The 26,309-nt window shown below is 34.4% G+C and overlaps 1 protein-coding gene across 2 annotated transcripts in view; it reads right to left on the reverse strand.

Moving 5' to 3' along the window:
• The window catches only part of ADAMTS20 (ADAM metallopeptidase with thrombospondin type 1 motif 20), a 151,303-nt gene that overhangs the window by 13,132 nt on the left and 111,862 nt on the right, over positions 1–26,309 (reverse strand). For both annotated transcript variants that reach the window (XM_033116193.1, XM_033116192.1), the window contains 9 exons: positions 19,976–20,143; positions 11,586–11,759; positions 11,339–11,509; positions 9,750–9,950; positions 8,918–9,047; positions 8,612–8,706; positions 8,429–8,523; positions 7,192–7,325; positions 5,959–6,050 (listed from right to left, as the gene is read on the reverse strand). In XM_033116193.1, coding sequence (XP_032972084.1) covers positions 5,959–6,050; positions 7,192–7,325; positions 8,429–8,523; positions 8,612–8,706; positions 8,918–9,047; positions 9,750–9,950; positions 11,339–11,509; positions 11,586–11,759; positions 19,976–20,143 — 1,260 coding nt within the window. The remainder of the gene's footprint in view (positions 1–5,958; positions 6,051–7,191; positions 7,326–8,428; positions 8,524–8,611; positions 8,707–8,917; positions 9,048–9,749; positions 9,951–11,338; positions 11,510–11,585; positions 11,760–19,975; positions 20,144–26,309) is intronic.

Raw genomic sequence — 26,309 nt, forward strand, 5'->3', positions numbered from 1 at the left:
ATAGTTTAAGGGGACTTTGGGACATCAAATATACTGACATTCTCATCATAGGAGTACCAGAAAGAGAAAAATCATAGGGGTACCAGAATGAGGAAGAGAAAGCAAGCAATTGTAAACCTATTTGAAGAAATAATGCTGGGAAACTTCCCTAACATGGTAAGGGAAATAGATATACAAGCACAGGAAGTGCTGAGTCCCAAACAAGATGAACTCAAAGATGCCCACACCAAGACACATCATAATTAAAATGCCAAATGTTAAATACAAAGAGAGAATCTTAAAAGTGCAAAAGAAAAGCAGTTGCCTACAAGGGAGCTCCCATAATAAGACTGTTAGCTGATTTCACAACAGAAACTTTTCAGGCCAGAAGGGATTGGCAGGAAATATTCCAAGTGATGAAAAATGAGGACCTACAACCAAGATTACTCTACCTAGAAAAGCTATCTGGAATTGAAAGACAGATAAAGCACTTCCCAGACAAAAAAAAAGCTAAAGGAGTACATCACCACCAAACCAGTATTACAAGAAATGTTAAAGGGGCTACTTTAGGAAGAAGAGGGGGGAGAAAGATAAAAAATATAAATAATAAAATGACAATAACTACATATCTATCAACAATTACTTTAAATACAGAAGAATTAAAAGCTCCAATCAAAAGACATAGGGTGATTAGTTCATTCATTTATTCTTTTCTTTAGATTCCGCAAATAAGTGAAATCTATGTAATTTTACTAACAATTGTCACCCCAATAAATTTAAAAAATTAATTAAAAAAATTAAAAAAAGACATAGGGTGAAAAAGGAGGAGGGATTAAGAAGTACAAATTGGTAGTTACAAAATAGTCATGAGGATGTAAAGTACAGCATAAAGAATATAGTCAATAATATTGTAATAACTATGTATGGTGTCAGATGGGTACTAGATTTATCTGGTGATCACTTCATAAGTTTAATCACTATGTTGTACACCTGAAACTAATATAGTATGTCAACTGTAATTGAAAAATAAAAAACAATATTTAAAAAAGAGATAGAAATTATATTTACAAAAAGAGCCAAAGGATAATTCTGGAGTTAAAAAGTACTATAACCAAAACAAAAACAAAAACAAAAAACTTCACTAGAGGGCTCAAACAGTAGATTGGAGTTGGCAGAAGAAAGAATCAGCAAACTTGAAAAGATATCAATAGAGATGATACTATCTAAACAAGAGAAAAAAGCATGAAGGAAAATGAAGAGAGACTCAGAGAAGCAAAGAGACATCATTAAGTGCACCAACATATGCATAATGGGAGTACCAAAAGGAGAGGGGAGAGAGAGAAGGAAAGAATCTATTTGAGGAAATAATGGCTGAAAACTTTTCAAATTGTGAATGCATTAATCTACACATCCAAGAAGCTCAATAGACTCCCACTTGAGTAGACACAAAGAGATCCACATCCAAGTATGCCATAGTCAAGATTTTGAAAGAAAGAAAATCTGCAGCAACAAGAGAATCATTATTACATACATAGAACCCCAAGATAAATAACTGACTTCTATTGTTTATTAAAAGCCAGAGGACAGTGGGATGACATATTTAAAGTGCTGAAAATAAAAACTGTAAATCAAGAATGTTATAACACGAAAATCAACCTTTCAAGAATGAAGGAAAAACAAAGACATTCCCAGATAAACAAAATTGAGAGCATCTGTTACTAATAGACTGTCTTACAAAACAGACTAAAGGAAGTTTTATAGGCTGTAATCAAGTGACACCAGGCATTAATACAAATCAACGCAAAACAATGAAAGAGTACTGGTAAAGGTAATTATAAAAGACAGTATAATTACATATTTCTTTTCTTCTGTTAACTGATTTAAAAAGGAATTATATAAATCAATATAAATACATTGTTAACCTGTAATATATAGAAATGTAGTACATTTGATCACAAATGGCACAAATGAGGCAGGTAGAAACAAAGCTGTTTTGGAGTAAGAAAATGACACCAGCCAATATCAAATATACAGGAAGAAATGAAGAGAAACAGAAATGTTAAATAAAAAGGTTCATGAAAAACTATGGATATATAATTTCTCTCATTCCTTCTCTCACATTCTCTAAAAGACAAACCTGTATATAAAGTAATATTATAAAATGTATTGTGAGCTTATTATATATAGGGATAGCATAGGTTTAACAAATGTAACACAAAAAAGGGAATAGGAAATAGAGCACATATGAGACTAATGTTTCTATATTTCACTGAAATTTAGTATAAATCGGAAGTAGATTCTGGTAAGTTAAGATGTATATTGTAAGCCCTCGAGTGACCATTAAGGAAGCGGTTCAAAAAATATAAAAAGAAAACATTATGAAGGAAATTAAAATGTTACACTAGAAAACATTCACTGAATCAAAAAGAAAGCAGTAAGGAAGGAACAGAGAAACAAAAACAACGTAAGATATATATATATATATATATATATATATATATATATATATATATATATATATATATATATATATATATAAAAAGGCAAAATGGTCAATGCAAATCCAGACATATTAATAATGACATTAAACAATGCAACCAAACAGCAAAGATCCAACAAAGTTCTTCCTATAGGAGACAAAGATATAAATAGATTATACTCAAAGATATCAATATATTAAAAGTAAACGGGATGAAAACATATATACCATGTACTGTAAACAAGCTGAGAGGTCTTTATAATATCTGATACATTTTGAATTTTAAAACATAGAAAAACTGCAGCTAAAGAACATTTTATAATGATAAAAGGGAAAATGTATCAAGAACTTATGACAATTGGAAACATGTAATCATGTGCAACAAAACCCCAAAGTAAATGAAGTAATAAGATTGAAGTGAGAAACAGACAATTCAAAAATAGTAGTTGCAAAGTTTCAGTGTATAGAACTAGGAAGATCAACAGAAAAAAGAAGAGTTAAACAATATTTTAAATCAACTAGGCAAACAGACTTCACCCAACAACACAATATACATTCTTTCCAAGCACATATTGAACATTTTCCAGGATAGCGATATGGTATGCCATAAAACAAACCTCAGTTGATTTAAAAGGATTAGACAATACAAAGTGTGTTCCAACCACTGTGGAATGTAAGTAAAAATCAATAACAAGGAAAATTTGGAAATTCACAAATATGTGATTTGAACACCACACTCTTAAACAACCGTGGATCAAAGAAGACACCATAAGGTGAATGAAAATTAACACACAGCATATCAAAACTTCAGGGAAGCAGCAAAAGAAGTGCTTAAAGGGAAATACGTAGCTGTAAATGCCTATGTTAAGTATGAAAATGACCTCATTATCAATAACCTAATTTTTTACCTAAAGACACTGGAAAAAGAAGAGCAAATTAAATCTAAAGCAAGCAGAAGGAAAGAAATGATAAATAATAGAGTGGAAATTGATGAAATAAAGAATAGAGAAATAATATAGAAATTCAAATTAAAAGTTATTTTTATGAAAAAAAATTTATAAACCAAAAAAGAAAAAAGGAGCCTCAAATTATTAAAATCAGGAATGAAAGAGAGAACATGACTGTGAATCTTATAAGAATATTAAGAATTATAAAGGAAATGATCTGAACAATTGTATGTCAACCAATTAGATAGCTTTTATGAAATGGACAAATTCCCAAAAAGACAAACTACCAAAATGGACCCAAGAAGAACTAGAACGTTCTGAAGTAGCCTTTCTGAGTAGATGTACAATAAGTAAAGAAATTGAATTGCTAATTAAAATAACTTTCACAAAGAAAAACCCATGTTCAAATGGCTTTGCTGATGAATCTACCAAACAGTAAACAAAGAATTAATTCTTCACAAACTCTTCCAAAAAATAGGAGAGGAAGAAACACTTTCCAATTAATTCTGTGAGACCAGTATTTTCCTGATACCAAAACCAGACAAGAACATCACAAGAAAAGAAAATGGTAGGCAAATATCTCTTATCAATACAGATGAAAAATTCTCAACAAAGGATATCAAATCTAGCAACATATAAAAAGGATTGTATACCATGACCATGTGAGATTTTCCCCAGGAATTCAAGGTTGTTTCAAAATACAAAAATCAATCAGTGATATAGTATATCACTATAGGAATGGACAAGAACCACAGGAACATCTCAAGAGATGCAGAAGAAGCATTTGACAAAATCCAACACTCTTTCATGATAAAACTACTTAAATTAGGAATACAAGGGCACTTCCACTACATGATCAAAGGCATCTACAAAACACTCAGCTAACAGACTAAATGATGATGGACTAAATGCTTTCCCCCTAAAATCAGAAGCAAACAAGGGTATCCACTCTCACCACTTCTATTCAACACTGTACTGGAAGTTTTAGCTAGGGCAATGAGGCAAGACAAAGAAATAAAATGTATCTAGATTGCAAAGGAAGAAGTAAAACTATTTTCATTTGATAACATCACCACGTATATAGAAAATCCTTGGGAATCCAATAAAAAACTATTACAACTAATAAATGAGTTCAGCAAAGTTGTAAGATACAATATCAATTTATAAAAATACAGGCAAAAATTGGAGATTTACCAGGCGGGGAGGTCTCTTTATTGGATAACACTCTCTGTCAAAAGCCTTTTTTCTCTTGAAAGAGAATCTGCTGCCCTATTAATGCCTCCTAGAGTTACACACACTGACCTCACTCCTCTTTCATGGAGCTCTTAATTATTTAAAGATAGTTATCTATCCCTTCCGAGCCGCCTTCTTCATTTTCTTTCTGTAACATGATTTCAATAGTCCTTTTGCCCCTGGTTGTCACCTCCTACCTCTAAATAAATTAAAAATTCATTTTTCCCAACAGAAATTTTAAAATAAATATTCCAGTGTCAAGATAAATAAATGTTTTAGTCTCTAATATTGTGTCTTGGTACCTGATGATTGTATTAGGCTGCTTAGAAATCATCTCATGCTCTACGTGACTCCTAATGAACACATGGTGCTTGAATAAAACGCCTAAGTCTCTTTCATAGACATTGCCAGGTTTTATTTGTTATTTCTGTACCTAAAATTTATTGTTTATTCCAATTAATTTTCCTTATGTTTTTCAGCCCATAGTTCTAGTGTCTTTTCATCTCCTTTAAGTCTGATTTTCTAATACAGAAAATTCCCTTTCTTTCTAATATAAGCATACCTTATGTGTCATATGATAAAAATTGTAAATGGGAAATTCCAAGAACAGAGGGCTATGCCAACACATTTAGCTAATTTTATTCAAAATGATATCAATAATATAATTACTACCTCTTGTGCATGGTTTTTCAATTAGATAAGAATCTACCTAAGAATGCTATATTCATCTAGCTTACATCTCTCCATCTTATAAAAATGCTGTTCACTTAGAAAATTCCTTTTTAAAAATGAGATACTACATTTATTCTAGGAAGCACGCTCAATTCTGGAAATCACAGGTGACATAAAAGGGTATGTGAAGAGAACGCTGGAAATAAAGGATTGAAAAAAGAATAAAGACATGGAAATGTACTATTTCACAAATAGAAAGTTATTCTGGGGGTGTTACAGACCCAGCTCATTAATATAACTGATGTTGGCGGTAGTATAGAAAATCACATGCTTGTGATCTATTCCTTATAACATACTCGTATATCCAGTCATTTCCATAGACTACGTGGAAAGTTAGAAATTACAAAGCATCATTGAAGGAGAAATAGGATCTGACCATATGAAAATTCTTGCTATGACACCGTTTAAACAAACCCAAAATTGGCAAAAATGTGTTTCCGCCCAAAGTTTGAGATAAAATTCATATAGGAAGTCTGCATTTTCTATTATATTTCTTGCAATATTCTGGTTAAGGACATGAATGAAGAGAAACAGTATCAATGTTATTTTCATAGTTTGGGGAAAATAATGAAACAAATTATGAAATACCTGGGGGCATCTGGCAGCACTATAGCAATCTCCAGCTGTCGCAAATGGAACTGCTTTTCCAAATATTGTCTGAGCAAAAAGAAGGTCTGTAGCTAGAAAATAAAAAAGTAAAACTGTTTAGCATTGAAGCATTTTATGTTTTCCAATCTTCATTGTCAAACATACATTATTCATATTATATTCCTAAATATATTTATATAATTAATTCAACATTTTAAGCAAAAATGCTACATAATCATAGTACATAACATAGATCAGACCCTCAACAAATAATTTTTCTTTAATTCAATAATGTGCACCTCATCAATTGCCCTAAAAATTACAGGCACATCTGTAACTAAACCAGAAGTTTAAAAAATTTTTATTATATTTTATATCATAGTGAATAACTAAAGTGAGGTCAGGAGCAAAATTGCAGAAAAAAAGCATTATTTAAAGGTAAATAAATTATGATAAAGCAACACATGAGTGCTTCTATACTATATATATGTATCTATGTATATGTATGATTCTCTATATATGTATATATATATATAATGTATACATATGTATGTGTGTGTGTATGTGTGTGTGTATGTGTGTGTGTGTGTGTGTGTGTGTATATATATATATATATAAATTCATTTAGGCAATTCAAAAACTCCCAGCTAAAAAGTGTGCTATTTTCTTTGATTTCTTATGTGGCAGAGAGCTTTGATTTCTGATGTATTTTTTCCTTTTTTTGTAAGGGCACCTAATCCCTTTTTTGCGTAGATATGTAACTTCTAGGATGGCAGGCTGCTGATTATAGATTAGGTTTTATAAGTACATTATGACTTGACTGCATTATAAATTGCTTCATATATAAGCAGCAGGTGCATAGTCTTGGATCTGTGGATGGGGCTTTATCTCTCTGCAATGCCAGTTACTAACTGTATGAATTGGGACAAGACACTTAACTTCTGTAACTGCACCTTAATTTTATCACTTGCAACAACTAGTTGTTAAAAAGATCAGTAGAGACATTATGGTAAAATCTTATCACTATCATTACCACTACATTTTTTATTAAGGGTCCCCATGGTCCATGTCATTGCAGAGGAAGTATGTAATAACTTAAAAAACAATTTAAGTAACTATTGTACAATGCTAGGCCTTTCGCTATACCCTGGCTATTATATAAACCAACATATTGTTAGAGTTCCATTAGCAGATCGAGTCTTTTAATTTTGTAAATAGTGATTCAGCACTTACTTTTAATTTGCATAGAAGTGAGATCAATTCTTATTTTGCTGAAAACAGTGTGTCCAGCAGCCAGGTAGTCATTTTTACATTCACAGTCTTGCCTCCTACTTCCATTAAAAGGACATTCATATGGATTTTGTAGTCTGGAACAACATTAGAATTTTTTTAGTATTAGATACAGCTATTAGCCAATAATGTAGATAAATGGTAAACTTTGGAAGTGGGGAGGTAAAAGATACACTCTTCAGTATGACAGTGTCCACAAGTTAAATGAGAAAGAAGTAAAAATTACTAAAGGGTTACATACGAGGTCTGACAATTAAGTTCGAGAACTTGTGGCAATGATGTTGCTAACCTTTTTTGATATCAGAGGCATTATCCATTATGAATTTGTACCAACTGGACAAACAATTAACCAAGTTTACTATTTGGAAGTGCTGAAAAGGCTGCCTGAAAAAGTTAGATGACCTGAACTTTTTGCCAACAATTCATGGCTCTTGCATCACGTCAATGCACCAGCTCACACTACACTGTCTGTGAGGGAGTATTTAGCCAGTAAACAAATAACTGTATTGGAACACCCTCCCCACTCACCTGATCTGGCCTCCAATGACTTCTTTCTTTACCCGAAGATAAAGGAAATATTGAAAGGAAGACATTTTGATGACATTCAGGACATCAAGGGTAATACAACAACAGCTCTGAAGGCCATTCCAGAAAAAGAGTTCCAAAATTGTTGGAAGGGTGGACTAGGCACTGCCATTGGTGCATAGCTTCCCAAGGGGAGTACTTTGAAGGTGACTGTAGTGATATTCAACAATGAGGTATGTAGCACTTTTTCTAGGATTAGTTCGTGAACCTAATTGTCAAACCTCGAATGAAATTAGCAATGGCAAATTCAAGACCAGTTTGTGGAAAAGTAATTCATCTCTAGTTTTCCTAGCTTTTGTTACTGGCATTAATATGATTTCTATGAAAATTCACATAGGTCTTAAATTCCCCGCTTGTCTGTTGTCCCCACTATGCAACACAGTATCCTTCTTAGTCAGTCTCCTCAGCAATACATGTTAATACTCAAGTCTTTATTACTGCACAAAAATGGACAACATCTAACTTAGGTCCTAGTATGTCTACCTGCTTCTAAATTACTTGTCCCACTTGCAAACAACTCAAGTATCACTCTGAATGCTAGAATTTTCTTGAAGGACCATAAAAATGCACTGAGAAGCCAAAAGACATCTCTTACCTAAAACCATACACTTCAGAAAAATTGTCTTCTTCACCTTTGACCAATGATATATATTCCTTGGGATTCTCCAAGTGCATACCTGCACAATAAATCTAAAGGGGAAATGCAAACATCTAGTAAAGCTTTTCCCAAAGTTAACGGTCAGTGTTAAAAATCAAATAGGAACTGTTTTCATAATACCTTTATTATTCTTCCCTTAATGTTAAGGTAATAGTCACCATCCTTGGTAATGTTGTTTTGCCTTTGGATTTCTTTGCAACTGGTAAATGTTTTACCTTCAAGGACAAGTAAATTGAACTTGTCAACAATGAACACATTACAAGCACCACATGAATTTAACTCAGTCATAGAAACATTATGCACTGAAAAAACAGACACTTCCTTTTGTAGAACATATGACTACCACCAATATTTACTTTCATATTTTCATTAAAACTTCTTAGGAACACGTAGGTACGAGGTAGAGTTCTGAAGTCTATTACTTACAGTCATTGACATAGCATTTCTTTTGAGCATCTGGCTTTAAATGCTTTAAACATAAGTCACTGGATCGACCATTTTCCGCCATGCATGCCACACTTCTCTCCATTATACCAGTTCCACATGTTCCGGAGCACTGTGAACAGAGTAAAATATGAAGTTAAAGCCTTTAATGAATAAAGCCATTGAATCCCTATCTCCGCCTCTCAGACTAGGTCCTTTGGGAACAAACTGATGCTCAATAGTAGCTAGAGTTACTGCAGCTGGAGAAATACCCTGGAGGCTAGGCAATCACAGGTGGGAGTCAACCTTAGGCATTAGCCTGAATCTATGATGTCTCAGTTACTGGCTTCTTGTCGTTTATTTTGTATACTTATATCAACAGTGTATTATAAATGCTTAATAAACATTAATTAATGTTGGTTATTAAGACTACTGGGTTTTTCTCACTGTTACATGATGCTTGCAAAGCAATATTTATATGCTTTCTATCAATTAAAGTGGAAGTGGCATATAGTGCAAATAACTTTTATTACTCGTATATTAGATTTATTTACTTCTTCCCCAATAAATACTTTTTTGAGCATCCACTCAAAATGCAAGCCACCATGAGAGGCTCTCAGAAGACCTGAAATAAATATTAGTTATATTTCCTCCTTGTAAGATGGTTACAGCAAGCAGAGAAAAAGAGATATTTATGCAAATAACTGATAAAGTAGTTTTTAGACAATAGGGGGTTGAAACAACTCTGAGATTTAGTTAGATATGCAAATTACTAGGCATCCCTCCCCTAGAAAGTCTCATTCGGAAGGTTTTGAATTCGTAATTGTATACTGACCTTGCTCCATTTTCCAACTTTCCAAGTGGCCACATGCAAACAGCTCCCAAAATTGCATTTGTGAAGCTGTGGGGAAGGCAGCACAGGGCATTCTTGATAGTCTATAGGCCAAAGCTGATGGAGCTTATATTTCTCAGTAGACTGGATCCCAATGCAGTATGTAATCCTTCGTCGGTAACTAAATCCACAGTTACCTGCACACTGGAAAATAATTAGAAGGGAGAGAAGATGTCCTTAAACTTAACCAGGACCTAATATTCACCAGGTATTTTTATATATATTTATACACACACACATACATATGTACACACACACATAAATATATAGACACAAACTATTCCATATTACCCCCCACAACAATCCTATTTATTAGCCTCATTTACATATGAGTAAATAAAGGTTCAGAGACATTAGGTAACTTTCCCAGAGTTGTACCATAGATGGAAAGGATCCACATTCAGGCTTGATTGTCTATTTGCAGTGTATGCTAGTAAAGGAAGCCAGATACAAAGACCACATATTGTATGATTCCATTTATATGAAATGTCCATAATGGACAAATCCATACAGGCGGAAAATAGATAAGTTGCCTGGAGTTTGGGGAAGGAGAAAATGAGGAGGGACTACTAATGGGTACAGAGTTTCTTTTTGGGGTGATAAAATTTTCTAGCATTAGATCCTGGTGATGGTTGCAAAAACTTATGAATATACTAAAATTCCCTAAGTTGTAAATGCACATAAAGAGATGTTAGAATTAGCAGAGAAGCACATTAAAAAGTTATTAATAACTGTAGTTTGTTCAAAAAGTTAAGCAGAGACATGGAAGGTATAAAAAAGCTGAAATCAAATTTCTAATGATGAAAATTACACTGTCTGAGATGGGAAATTGGATGGGGAATATTGGCAAATCTGACATGACAGAAGATTAGTGGACTTAAAGATATCCATACAGTGAAATATTCAATGATAAAAGCAATACATTATCTCAAAATACTTATGAAACATCAGACAAAAAATAGTACATGCCGTATGATTCCATTCATATAACACTCAAGAAAATGCAAACGAACATAATGACATACACTAAAAACAGATTATGTTCCCTGAGGGTGGAGGTGAGGGAAGGGGAAAGGAGGAATTATAAAGCAGCACGAGAAAACTTTGAAGAGTGATGGAGATCCCCTGTGTTTTGAATATGGTAACAGCTTTATGGGTGTATCCATACATCAAAATTTATCAAACTGTACGCTTCAAGTATGTGCAGTTTATGATTTGTCAATTACATGTCTATAAAGCTGTTTTTAAAAAGCAGGCCATTCTGCAGGGCCAGTTTGCCAAATCGTTCCTAGGAGTGGGTTTCACAGTTGTCACTAGTTGGCCCTTGGAACTGCACTAGGTCTAACATCCATGTTGTTATTACTCTACGAGTATTTGCAACATCCAACTGTCAGTGGTTTCCCCTTCGACTGATATGCATACCATTATCTGTCCCCACATTCAAATTTAGACCTAGTTTCAACTGCATCAAATTTTAGATTCACATGTGTTTTCCAGGAGCAAAACTTCTTAACTTCCTTTATTTGCCTTACCTGAGATGAGTCTGCTGTTACCACAATATACTTGCAGGAAGGATTCCTGCACTTCTTGATTGACAGAGGCCTGGTTGAAGGATCACAAAAACTTCCATTCACTTGAATGTTTTGAGCATCAATGCACCTCACTTGCCGATGTGTCTCCTTTTTCTTACATGATGTCGAACACTAAAAGTGCAACGACGAAATGAATAAACACATGCCTTTGTGCCGTGTCTTGGAAAGGTGACTTGTCAATACTCACATCTGGCCACTCTCCTGCCACCCACTGGTACTGTGTGCAGTCCTGACGCCAGCATTGCCTCTGAAAATAAGGTTGTGTGGACCGATCACACATTTCTTCAGCCACCCGACCAACACCTCTCAGTCTGCAGTACACATCCCTTTGCTGAAGTCCAGAGCCACAGGTCACAGAGCACTACAAAGAAGACAAAATGATTTGAACAATTAGCCAACAAATATCAAACTATGTAAAAATAGCAAAATAGTGTCAAGACATATTTTCTTGTTTCTTTTACACAGAACTTGATATAGTATCATGCATTAGATAGAAAATACACGCAATCAGTATTTTTCAAGATTGTCTGATGTGAAGCATCTATCCAAATATACATTTTATTTTGCAATACCTATTCAAGCCTTATAGAAACTATGACAGGTTATGTGAAATGTCATACCAGATACTCCATCCCAATTAATAACTCTCTCTTCTGAATTAATTATAGTTAATATCTATAAAACTTATCACATAACAAAACTATTCTACTTTGTTTTCAATCACTTAAATACTTACGCAGTATGCATAATCTTCCTCAAAGAAACAATTTCCAAAACTGCACTATATTCATCTTTATACCTCTAGTACCTACTATACTTTGAGGAACAAATTTACTAATTTGTTGATTTATGGTTATATTTCAATGGACAAGTGTTTTGGGAAGCTGGTTGTGTAAACTGTACACTCAGACAACCTTGTCTTAACCTCTCCAGGTCTCATTTTTCTTATCTGTGTAAAGAAGACTTTATATTATTTGTAAAATTTCGTAGAACACTTTCCAGACATTTATTCCTAACAGTAGCTCTACAAAGGAGGTACAGGGCTGAGAACCTGAGATGCAGAGATGTTAAGTCATTTGCCTGAGCGGCTCCCTCTAGTTAATAGTGAAGCAAGTTGCAGCTCAGTTCTGACTCCAGACTTGGAGCTCTCGCTAGGCTTCCCCCAGGGGACAGGGAAGGACTTGGCAACCTCCCAGGCCTTGTCAGAATGCCAGGTCACATATAACAACAGAGCTTGACCACAACCAAGCTGTGATGCCAGCATTAATAAAGTGCGGAGAACAACCAGTGATATTTATTTAATTTGCTAATTTGGTTTTTTTGTACTCCTTGTTCTTCCAGAAGGGATTGGAAGTCACAATGAGCGATGTGGGGGACTCATCACTGTTGCTAGCTGAGATATTATAAGGGTGAAAAATCAGGTATTTCATGAAGTTCTCTGTTTCTGTAAGAGTTCCAGCGTAAGTAATTTTTTCCCCACAACAGTAAAAATATATCTGTAGAATATGGTTTTAACCATGAATGAAAATTAAAATTCCACAAAAGGTCAGAATTTAGTTCATTTGGGAGACTCGAAATCCTTAGATAGTTGCAGACACTTTGACTCAAAGGAAACTTTAAAATGTAGTTTTTTATCTTGTGTGTATAAGCAGCAACTGACTTAAAGAGAATTTTTATTTTTTTAACCTATAAAAAACATTATGCATATCAACACAGCTTATGTTGACTTTCATTTATGCTTAAGCAGTCGAATTGTGCCAATGTATTGAATGTTTCCACGAAACACATAAAGCTCCTTTATATAAAGACAATCGTAATGTGTGCTTTGTGCAGGGCACAATGAGTGGACTAAAATATCTGTATGTACTTTAGCTTATCTGAACCTCCTGAGAAAATGTTTAGCCTACAAAATAAGGCTCCTGCAAACATTTTCCAGGGATAATGTCAGAAATATAAACTACATTTGGAAAACTTCCTGTCTCTAAACCTGAAAAAAAAATTCCTGGAAAAAAATAATTCACAAAACACATCTTAGCAAGAAGTTCTATCAGACAATATAATTTTCTATAATTCAATAAACCACAATGGTTTATTGCTCCTTTGATCATAGCACACGTTTAAAAAAAATCCACTGAGGCCATAGGTAATTACTGTTGTGGACCTCTTCCCTGAAAGGAAACAAAATGGACTACTGCTTGGAAGAGAACAAGTAACTTTTGCTTTCCAGTTTTTTTAGAAATCAGAGTATGAAAGAGTAGATTGATGCAACTTTAGATTTGAACAGAGAAGAGAATTTATAAATTAAATGAAATATTACTTAGCCTGGTATCATCAATAACCCTAATTGCCAATAAAACCTTTTAAAATCTTTTCTAAATCTCACTAACTCATTCAGTACCACTGACCACTTTGTCGAGCCGTTGCGGCTTCTGTGTTTGAAATCCCTTTGGTGCCAGTGGTCTCCTCTTTTGAGATTGCACCTCCTCAGAGTTCTTAACTGATTCTATTTTCTTTGTGCAGCCTTTAGAAGTCAGCATGTTTCAGGGTTCTGTTTATCACTTGCTTCTCTTTAAATCCTCTGAGCTCTCAGCAATTTCTTCTATGCACCAATAATGTCTAAATCTGTTCTTTCCAGACTCGATCGTAATTCCAAGCTCTACATTTATATTTTCATGTATTTACAAGAATGTCTCATGCATTTACCAAAATTTTCATGTGTTTTCTACATGGACATGTCCAAGGCACTTCAACACTGCAAAGTAGCACTTACTACCTTTGCCTAGCCCATCCCTCATAGTCATGGATGCTGTGAAGATACGATCGCCCACTCTTCAGTCAAGTGACTTACTGAGGACCTTCCTGGGTCCGCCTCTAACCCCAGAATGCGCACTGTTATTTAATAGTCTTATAGAACTACATATTCATACACATGTTAATTTTTTTTTTTAATCCAGCTAACTAATGTGAAGGGAATGTGAGGCTATCGTTATGAGTATAACACAAATAATTGACTGGAATGCACTAACCCACCAACACTGCGTAACTGAATTCAGATAGGAAAAGTCAGCCACATATGCTGTTTACACATAAATATAACACTGCAAAGACTGGCACTTTAAAGACTTGACAGTGGAAGTGGAGACGGTAGATTTTAGCCAATCGAAGGTACTAGAGTCAAGTTAGCTACTGTAGAGCAGAGGTAAAGAAATGTTAGCATGTGCCTTGCAAAAACAGGTTTATCAAAGGCCGACTTACTCTGCTATTTAATAAACAATTATTTAAAATGCAAATAGTGATGTCTTCTCTCTTGATGCATTATTTATAATTTCTTATTAATGAATTTAGCTTTTGATGTTATGACAGTCAGTTATTTGTAACCATGCTTTATGTCACGAGTCAATAAAGTAGCAGCAATATTAACAGTAGTCGTACAGCATTTTGAGTTAGAAAGACTCTGGGAGTATCTAATCCCGGGGAGTATCTAATTTCTCTTCAACTCTGAAATCCTTTTTATAGTAATATAAATAAATAAACATCATTCCCACCCATTCTTCGATAGCCTCGGTCTGGGTACAGTCACTAGATCCAGAAAGCAGTTACGCCATTTTTGGATAACTCTTGTTAGCAAATACTGTCTTATGTTGAGCTGAAATATTCTTCTTTAAACTTTTATCCCCTGTCCATAATCTGTCCTCCTTACCAACAAAGAACAAATACAACCTTTCATGTGAAAAAGTATGAAGGTGAACCCTGGCTTTGTAGCAGCTATTTTATGGCCGTTAGGAGTTGACCAACAGAATCACAGAAATGCCAATCCAGCACGCTTATATTGTCGAGCTGCTGAATCATACTTAAAACCAGTTACCCTCCAGTTTCCAGACAATGAATTTCTTTGAGATTATGCCACTAATACTCAAGGCTTTTCCTACTTGAAACAGAATACAAGGGAATGGATCCAGAATAGTTTTCACCATTTGATTGAACTCCCCTGGGGATTTGGTACTTTGTCAAGACTTTTCTTATAGTGTGGGTTCCAGATTAGGCACCACTCCAAAAATCTGACCAGGATCTATTAGTGCCAAAGATTTGAACACTATTCACCTATTATGTAATCTAATATGCAATATGCAACTAGTGATTTAAGCAACTATATCATATTTAATATGCAATCAACTAAACTCTCAGTTATTTTCCCATGACCTATAATCTCTCTCTCTCTCTCTCTCTCTCTCTCTCTCTCTATATATATATATATATATATATATATATATATATATATATATATATATATATGTGTGTGTGTGTGTGTGTGTGTAATTTATAGAACAGAGTTTTAAAAAACATAAATAAGCCTGCAGTGAATTCAGCACAACATAAAAATCACATTTCTATCGAATGAGTTATTTTGTGCAGTGCAATGACAGTCTGCAGTTGTTGACTTTAGGTGCCCTTGGAAGGGGGGCAGTGTTGCTAAGGAAATAAAGGATGAGCGAATGTACAATAATAATGAAATGATTATGGCAGCAACTGCAGTAGGGAAGCTCAAATAGACCAGTGTTTAAATGCTTGTCCCCCCCTCCACTTCCTGGCTCATGACCTCCACAAGCTATTTAACCTCTTACACTGTAATTTCTTCATCTGCAGAATGAATATAATGATACCTACAGTTGTGAGGAATACAGAAGTTGCTCACACAGTGTCAGGAAGTGACTGTCCCCTGCTGCTCCTGTCCTAGTCCCATTTTTTTTCACTTCTCTCACAGTGTTACAATTATTTCTGCCTTGAAAAGTTTCTTCATATATGTCTCATACCAAAAAGTGTTAGTCATCTCAGCCCACCCAAAACAAGGCCATCTGAAACATCAAGATGATACAAAGAGAGTTAACAGGTGGCGTAGCAATGCAAAAACAGAATTGCTGGCACTAGCTCCAAAAGGCTGAGAAGCATAGCCCACCCATGAACCGCAGAACAAAAAGACATCCTCCAATTTCTCGGGCTCATCTTCCCTGGTAGAAACATCTCTTGACCTGAGCAGGGATGAGGAGGTTCTGAGTTCTTGGTTAAGGGCTATGAGGACTTAATTAAGATTTACTATCTTTTAAGAGCTAAGAGATTACACATGTATGTATGCATCAGATATTTTTGATAATATGGAAATATAGATGTATGTATTTTGGAAATATAGAAAATATGAAATTACAGAAATATAAAATCATTTAAACACGCTAGCATTTAGCATATAGTTTCATTTTTTTCTTCTTCTTCACATTAGGGGCTTTGGGAAAAGGGGGCACTGGCCAGTAGATCTGTGAGATTTTGGAACGTGTATCACCTTCATTTCCAGCTCTGATCTTAAAATACTAGAAAGAAAATAATGGGTTTCAGAGAAGGGGAACTACGTAAGTGGCTGATGTCATGTAGTTCTAGATTCAGTAGGGTATGCTGTAGGTATTCAATGAGATTCTTACCTATCTTTCTAAGTTGTCCCCCAAACTTGATGTGATGAGGGGAGGTAAGAATTCTGGATTTTTTTTTTTTAACATAAAGGCTACATCTGGATGGCACTGAAATATGTAGGTGAAGTTGAGACAATGAAGAATCTAGCACCATGCTAGCCTTAAAAACTTGAATTTACAAAGTGAAGCTGTTATTCCCAAATAGGTAAAATTAAGTGGAAACAAAACTTTTTGGTTCCAGAGAAGAGGGATGTTTTGCATCTTAAATGACTTTAGTATTTAATTTGTCTCTAAAGGGATACATTTGGACCCAGAGTACAAATGGCCCTGTTCACTCATTAAAATGTATTATTACTAAATCCTTTCATTAAAAAACATGATATCAAATACTGTGTTTCCCCGAAAATAAGACCTAACCGGAAAATAAGCCTTTTGGAGCAAAAATTAATATAAGACCTGGTCTTATTTTCGGGGAAACACGGTACCAAATGAAGAATATTACTTCAAAACTCATTTGAGCACCTCTGGGGTCGCAATTTGCCAAATGAGTCTTTCCATATGAGGTGTAATGTAAAATAGTAATAAAATGAAATTATTTCATAGTGAGTGATTATATTAAAGCAATGTTACAATTTATGCAGTCAGAACAAAGTAGCAAGCAACCAGTGATTATCTCGTAACTACCTCTGAAATTACACTTCTGTTGAATATATTATTATATGTAGTGCAATGACAGCCTGCAATTGTTAACTTCATGTGGGTACTTTTTATAGAATAAATCAAAAGCCAACGACTTCACAAGTGGTCATTTGTTTCTGGCAGAGATTTGGGGACTGTGTGGGCATATGAAGCTAATTTCTATGACAAGGAAAACCAATTCAAAGAGAAGAAAGCAGACTTTGTAAAAAAGCCTCTGTGTTTTTTATAGTCTTTGGGCATTCATAGCTGTATCTTAGAATCCCCTGAAATACGTTCCGTTAGTGACTCTAATGGAATTTCACACGCGATGGTAAGCCAAGGCCAACTCGTTAGCACTGATGACTGATTCAGTGTTGCAGGGCTGGAGGTCAAGACTTAGACAGTGTCTCTCATGAATACCAACCATAGCAGCTGCAGCAGCTGCAGAGCAGCAAAAGCATCCTGAGGTCAACAGGAACACTGGTGGCCAAGAAGCCCCAAGTCTCTCCTACTTCCACTCCCACCCCCGAGCAGCTCCCGCCTGATGTTAGAATCAGGAGGGATCTGCCACATGCTGGGTTGAGTCAGTGCCTTCACAGAATTCCACCCTCTGGGGCAAAGCTCCGCTGCCATTATTCTGCCACATCTTGGTCCAGATAAAGTAAGGCACACCCCCACTTTAAGCAAAACCACAGATGACAAATATGACTAATACATTAAGAGAGGACAAGTCCTTTTTGCAACTCAATCATAGTATTCAAACTAAGAAGTATTAAGCTAGATACTAAGCTAGTGAACAAGCATCCATTGTCTCTAAGACTTGCTAGCCTGGGATAATGCTGAAGAAATAAGCATGAGTTAGACTTTAGACTTACCCCCTAAAGATAATGTAAGTCATAGAAGATATTAAATGACACTATTTGAGTTCTTGTAGAGTTCACACTCTATGCAAGTAAATAATGGCAAACATATATGTAAGGCCATTGTATACCTGAGCACAGATGATGATGAACTAGATTGGGGTGGTTGCAGTGGACATTCAAGAGTTACCTAGATAGGAGACAGGATTATCTGGCATTTCTTTCCTGAACAACTCAATAAGGTAGTAGTGGTATTCACTAAATAAAATAGGTTAGTCGGAGATCTTTTAAATCATGGTTTCTGGTAAACCGGTAAAAATAATGTTATTTACTTTACCCAATTTAAATGTACAAGCAATGGCTCATGGAAAGAAAAACTATATATAATTTGGGGGGGAGGGAGTGAGATAAAATAACAGACGTGTTTGCCCCTAGTTTTCAGTCAAATGTTAACCACAATTATCAGCACCTTAACACTTGACAGGGGTTGCTTCTCCTCCAAAGAAACAAGAGATGCTCACTCAATTTGGGAGCTTTTTATTCAGTACCAATGACATGTTGATATACTGGCATTCGAAAGTCGGTGCCCTGCACCAAGGTTCTGACCTCACAGAGTGAAAGCTGATGACTTAGAAGCCCAGGGGGATATACTTTTCTAGCTCTTGTCTGAACCTGTCTTTTCCTAACAGACATAGCTCCAACATCGGACAGAGTCAAGAACATTCCATAAGCGCAAGATAGGTTTCTTTTTCCTTTTGCAAGACTAGGTCCCCAGTAGAAATGGATAAGCATCCTGAAGTGTTGCTTATCCAGACAGCTGTGTCGAAAGCCTAACCCCACTGAAATCAGGCCTTGGGAAGTTCTGCTAGTTATTGTTTTTGACTTCCTTCATGAGTTTTGCCTCTTCACTATTTCCCAAGTTGGTCTTTGCTTGACAACCACGTTGAAAGGCATGCCTCCCCAAATTTAGATTTTGAGTTTACTTCCCTGAGCATGCCAGGGCAGGTATTGATCACCTTTCTTTTATAAACTGAGTTCTCAGCCTGTACATCATCTATGAATCAGCTTCATTTTTACTAAGGTTTTCCAAGTGTGTGTTCATTTTAGCCTTTAGCTCGTCCTGGGCATCTAGTTCTGACGTCTCTTTCAAACAATCTCCAATTAAGATTCCTTCTGGAACTTACCAGTCCCATTTCCAAGATGCAAAGTTGGCTCAAATACAAGATTTTCATGTGGGAATGAGACAATTACTAAATACATCGTCATATATATTTTACTGTTAGACTACCTGGAACAATATTATGATTATCAGTAGCCCCTTCAACCCCAGTATTCAGTAACAGAATTTCGTGTAAAGTTTACAGCCGCAAGAAAATCAAACGACTAACTTGTGATTTATCTATAGACTTAGCAAATATTAACACTGCACAGTATTAATTCAGATATTAGTGCAAAAAATGTATAACAGAATAAAGCACGTTTTAGTGGGGTAAAACTCTGAAGGTTACTGAAAGTACACAGAATGAAGTAAGATATTATTTTTAAGTGCAAATATATACATGATTATAAAACACATCACTTACCTCCTTCCATCTATTGGCTTTCCATGAAGGACATCTGACAGATCTACAAGCTTTGTGAGTTCGAGGTTTCTGTAGATGACTGCAGTATTTTTCTTCTAATTTCCCTTGGACTTGGTCAATACAAAGCACCTCACGGTATTTTAAACCTTTACCACAAGAAGCTGAACACTAGAAAACAAGCAGGAACGCACTTGATTCATTTTATCTTAAATTTATCTACAAGAAGTACACAATGAAGCAACCAAACTGTTATTGCTTTGCTCTTTGCATTAAAACGTACTTTGATATTTCTAAGTAGTGGAATTTAAAAGTTGCCAATCTGCCCTGGATTGATGTTGATGTAAGGTATGCATTGAGTCTATAAAAACCATTTTTCTACATTATACCAAACACATTTCCGGAACATAAATGCTTTTAGATCTTTTAAGGTGAAAGACTATGTGCAGTTAACTTTGATGATCACACAGAATTCAACAAAACTCACTTTCAATTTTGTATAGTCACCACCTGTTCTGTTTTTATGCCTATGTGGTCTTCCACACTGCAAAGTATATTTTGGACATTTAAAAAAAATGCAGTAATCTTTCAATTCAGAAAACTGTGATTGAGAAAGCAGCAAATGTATTTCTTTAAAGTGCACTTCAGGTTTGTCTTTTTGCATTAACCTGGAAGATATAACTCTTTCCCATCAACCTTCCAATCTACTTAGTAAAAAATAACTAAAATACCTGTAAAGATATAGATAAAACAATGAGTTGAATTCATTTTCAGCCACTTGCCATTTTATAAGTGAGGCCTTGTACAATAGAGTGGAAAGAGCTTAGGCTCTGCCCCTTTTTAGCTGGGTTACTTGAGGTACATTTCATTACTCGTCCAAGCCCCGGGTTCTTCATTTACAAAATGGGGATAACACCAATATTACAGGTTTATTATACGATTAACATGAGATAAAGAATATGAAATGTCTAATTCAGCCCTTTTACACGTGATGTATCTTCAGTAAATGTAAGCTTCCTCTTCTATTGCTTTCCTTTGTATAGCCTCAGAGAAGATGCATAGTCCTCTCATATCTGACACAGCTTTTCACATATGGTATCATTTAGAAATACATACTGGGTTGTGAGAACATTAGATAATTTATTAAGCATTTTGTGTAGATTATGACTTCAAAGACTGTTAGACTAATGCAGATTAGTTGCTGAAATATTTTAAATTTAAAAATTTGGGCAATAATTTACTGTTTTATATTATCTACAGTATAAATTCCATTTGTGTAGACAATTTAAATTGGTGTTTCAATTATTAAGACATCGTATCTGAGACGTGCTCTTCTCTTCCCGTGAACACATACAACCTTTACATGCCACAGAGAACACACTTAATTCTGTGAAAATTGCTCCGGGTCTTTCTAAACTGTATTAACTATACATTCTTTCCTGCTGTTAACCTTCTTTCTCATATTTACCAATATTCTCTACTCTTCCTGGCCACTTGTCTTGTTCACTTCCTTATTTCTTTACTTCATTGTTTATTTTTCAAAGAGTGTAACATTTTACACCCTAAACATCATATATTATTGAGTATCAAGCATACATTATCAGGGAGTCTACATATAGGTTCACACACAAAAGAATGTTTTTCTCCTATGGTTTATATTATTTTTTCTAACTTTTTTGACCATTTGAACAAAAGTACATTCATTACTCTGTTAGCCAGTTTTAAAAAGTAATAATTATTGTGTATATTCATAATATCAACACAGTAGTACTTGTGAAAGATGGGGAAATGATATTTTATTCCTTCTATGAATATTATTTTCTACCGTACACCACGAGTTGCAGATTCATTAAACATCTCTGGCTTTTGCCCTTGATTTATCCTCAGAGTACTTAGAATCTAAATGATACATCATCTATTAGATGAATGACAGAGTATTCTTAAATAATATTAAACCCAATATATATCAGGAAAAAAAACACCAACAAACACTGAAAGACACTAAAGACCATTAAATGACACAATAAAAAACTATAATGGAATTAAGAAATTCATGAAATCTAGTCATTTCTGTCTGGAATATTTAGTAAGTACTAAAGGAGAAGGTGATATTTAAACTCAATCTTGATGGATGGGCTTATATATTTTGATATACCTTATTTCGACATTGCCCATGTATCTCTGTTTTGTAAATTCTCAGAGTTCATTTAACAGTACCAGGAATAACTCAGTAAACATGCAGTAAATTATTGATATTCTGATAACAATAACCAATTCATTTATAGAATTATGTAACATAAGAAGAGACATTAAAGATTCTATTTTAGAATTTACCAGAGGGTAAAGGGGGTGGGGGGTGGGAGATGAAGGCAAGGGGGATCAAATATATGGTGATGGAAGGAGAACTGACTCCAGGTGGTGAACACACAATGGGATTTATAGACGATGTAATACAGTATTGTACACCTGAAATCTATGTAATTTCACTAACAATTGTCACCTCAATAAATTAAAAAAAAAGAATTTAGCAGTATATTTCCTTTATAAGCAATATCTATGAATTGACTGTAAACTTGAACATTATAGTACACTGTCAGAATTAAAATCATTGTTCACAAAACTGCATACTCTAACTTGAGGTCCTCTGTGATTCTTTCTCTTCTTTGTTATTCTAATCTGTAAACTAGACTATTATTAAACATAATTTTAAACATATTGCCTTTTCTGAAGAACTGTCAATGGCTCAGAACTATTGTCTTTCATAGTAAACCAAAAATTATACTCTTCCTTGCTTCCTTGATCCACCAAATTTTAGTCAACATACCTTATGTTGTTACTTTCCGACATGCAACCTTTGCTCTACTTAGGCATAATATAATCACTTTAACGTGACATATACAACGACAGTGCCTTGTTGATATTATTTCCTTTTACCTTGACTAATCACTTGCCCTAGTGCTTTCTAAATCTGACTTATCCTTAAAATTCTAAGTCAACCCCTTTTCTAGAGTAAATACATATCAGTCTTTCATTTCTGTGAACTTTTCTGAGTCTCACTCTGTTTTAAGCACTTCATCATTTTCTACTTTTGTCACATGCTGTATGTACCCAGCCTTCTGGAGGTCAAGGACTTTTTAGATCACCCACATCACTCACAAAGCAGAAAGTACAATAAATATCAGCTGATTAATTGATGTTCATTCTTAAGCAACGTGTAAGCAATTCTTAGTTGTTTTAAGTAAACCATAATAAAATAATTTATTAAAACACTTAACATTCCATGAAATATATTTATTGCTTAATAAACTCAAGTTCCTCTAGGAAAGAAACAAAAAATCCAAAAGAATTGTAACATAAATTATGCCATGGTTACACTTTTAAAGTTATCTTTCCCCACGATCTGAAGAGAAATAAGTACGATACATTGAGTTGCAAATATTCCACAAAATAGCCCTATTGGTAGGAATACCCAAATATGGCAGGTCTTTTCTCTGGTATCCAGCAATCTTTTTTTTCACCTCTATTTTATGTCCCTGATACTATCCTATCCCCCTTCAGGTTTTATTAACACTGTATGATTCACTGACAGCATTCTTGTCCAAAGAATTTTTCTTAAAAATCACCTCTATTATCCTTAGTTGACATAGTCAAACTGAGATTTTTGTCATAACTAGTATGGAACAGCAGATATAGGAAGCAACCCACTTTAAGAGTGGCAACATTAAATACAAGTAACCTTAATTGACCATTCCTATAAATTAGTCAAAGACAAATGCCTTAAAAAAAAACACACAAATAAACCAAAAAAAAACAGAACACTGAAACACAGTAGAATTTGAAAACCTTAAAAATTTAATAGAATCTCCAGAGCTATGCAGGTTGGCTGGCACTTGCAATTCCAAGGTGGAGAGTTGAAATTAGTTGACTCTAATATAATTAATTTTAGAATGAGTCTATTCTTGTTTATAAAGCTTAGTTGTATGTAATTACAGGATAAGATTACTTCTGATATTTGAGGTATGGATTATTGCTTTGTTTGTTTACATGTAAGGGAACTACAGAAGAGTGAAATAATTCACTTAATTTGTGAGAGATTTGTTGATTAATTCTGGTAACTTAAATTTCTAAACAAAATAAGGAAATAAAAAGTTTATTTAGCTCCAGTTCTAGAAAATAGAAAACCTGGGGGATGTGTGTGTGTGTGTGTGTGTGTGTGTGTGTGTGTGTTTAGGCTTTCATAAGCTGTTGTGTTGATTTGACTCTCTATCCTGACAATAGTGGGAAACATACACTGAGAGATTTGATATGTTCCCTAATTTGCAATAAAATAGCCCTCAAAGGAACTATTGTACTATAACTTAATCATGCATAAATGCCTTTAATAGACTTTACAAACTGAGTAACCATAAGTAACTTTTTATCCTCTCTGAACTCCATTTTTCATTTGTAATATTGGTAAGAATATCTATTTTATATAAATATTGGGTAAAAGAAAAAGGATTTGTTTTTTAAAAAAGAGAAATATCCAAACACAGAAAACTCTAAAGACAGTTATAATGCTATAGCAAAATTAAAAAAAAATTAATAAAGAATCCTGCAAAACATAATATTGATTACATGCAAAACAAACTTGAAAATGTCTCCCAAAATACAAAAGAAAATGGGAAGATGGCATACAGAACGCTGTTTCCTAGAAAATACTCTGCATATTCCCAGCTCACGACCTTTGTCCATGTCGTTTCCACTCACCCCAATACCTTCCTCCATTTCATCCCTACATATTTTTTTCGGTACTGAGTTCTAAATCTCATTCCCTCCATAGAGGCTCCGTTATTGATGCAGCATATCTGATGCCAAACCAGACTTTTTACATCTCAATGTATCTGTAATTGCCTATTCCATGTCTCTTTTCCCTGCCACACTATAGATTCTATAGAGGACAGACATACTGTGGAGGATTATAAAAAAAGAGAAAGAACCCAGTATTACGTTTTCCTCATTTTGAGTGTTATGGACCATTCTATATTTCTTACTCTAAAAGGAGGAAATAATTCCAATGCACCATGAACCATAGAATCCTGCATTAATTTATTGACCAGTGTCCTTCTATAATAGTAGCTATTCCACTGGTGGCACATGAGCTGATTTTAGATTTAATGGTTATTTTTCATAGTAATAATCATCCTCAATTTTAGCTATAAAGATCACTTAGCTAGGTATTTGAAAACCAAATAAAAAGAATAATTTTGGTTTACAGAATGGCAAGTAAAGTCAAAATTAAGAGTGAGAATTATCCATAAAGTGTATTTTAATTAAGTTCAACTAGAAAAGTAGCTAGACTAGAAATTTGATTAGAAATGTCTATTTCACTTGCTGCTGTATAGTGCCGTTTGTGGATTAAGGCATATATTTTTGCTTCTATATTCCTCATGTAAACTTTAGCTAAACTTCTGTAAGAATAAGTATTAAAACTAATATCCACTACTTAATATTAGAAACACTTAATATTAGAAAAGAGCTCTAACATCAACTGTAAGTTCTACATTAAATGTTTTTAATGACTATCAAGATAAGCAACCAATTAGTGAGAGCAGGGATTTTTAAAGAAAAGCCTAGCAATTTATATAGATTTTTGGTTTTTAATTTTAAATCTAAATTAATTCTGTACATAGGCTAAATAATTTCTAGTTCTCTAAATGGGCTTTCAGTCAGTAAATTTGGCAATGACCACATTGTTTAAAATGAGCAGAGGATAAGAGAGAGAGAGAGAGAGAGAGAGAGAGAGAGAGAGAGAGAGAGAGAGAGAGAGAGAGAGAAAGAGAGAGAGAGAGAGAGCCCAATTAATATTAGAAATGAAAGAGATGTGACAACACCACAGGAATACAAAGGATTATAAAAGAATATTATGAACAATTATATACCAACAAATTGGACAACCCAGAAGAAAAGAATAAATTCCACAAAACATACATACTTCCAAGACTGAATCAGAAAGAAACAGAAAATTGGATCAGACCATTTATTAGTAACAACATTGAATCAGTAATCAAAGAATTCCCCCCCACCAAAAAAAAGTCAAGGACCAGATGGTTTCACATGTGAATTCTACCTAGTATTCAAAGAAGAATTTATAGTTATACTTCTCAAACTATTTCAAAAACTTGCAGATGAAAAAGTTCCAAATTCATTCTATGAGGCTAGCGTTACACTGACACCAAAACCAAAGACACTACAAAAAAAAAAAAAATTACAGACCAATATTTCTGATGAACACAGATGCAAAAATCCTCAAGAAAATATTAGCAAACCAAATTCAGCAATACATTAAAAAGGTCAT

The sequence above is a fragment of the Rhinolophus ferrumequinum genome, chromosome 10 (assembly GCF_004115265.2).
Source record: "Rhinolophus ferrumequinum isolate MPI-CBG mRhiFer1 chromosome 10, mRhiFer1_v1.p, whole genome shotgun sequence".
Taxonomy (NCBI): Eukaryota; Metazoa; Chordata; class Mammalia; order Chiroptera; family Rhinolophidae; genus Rhinolophus; species Rhinolophus ferrumequinum.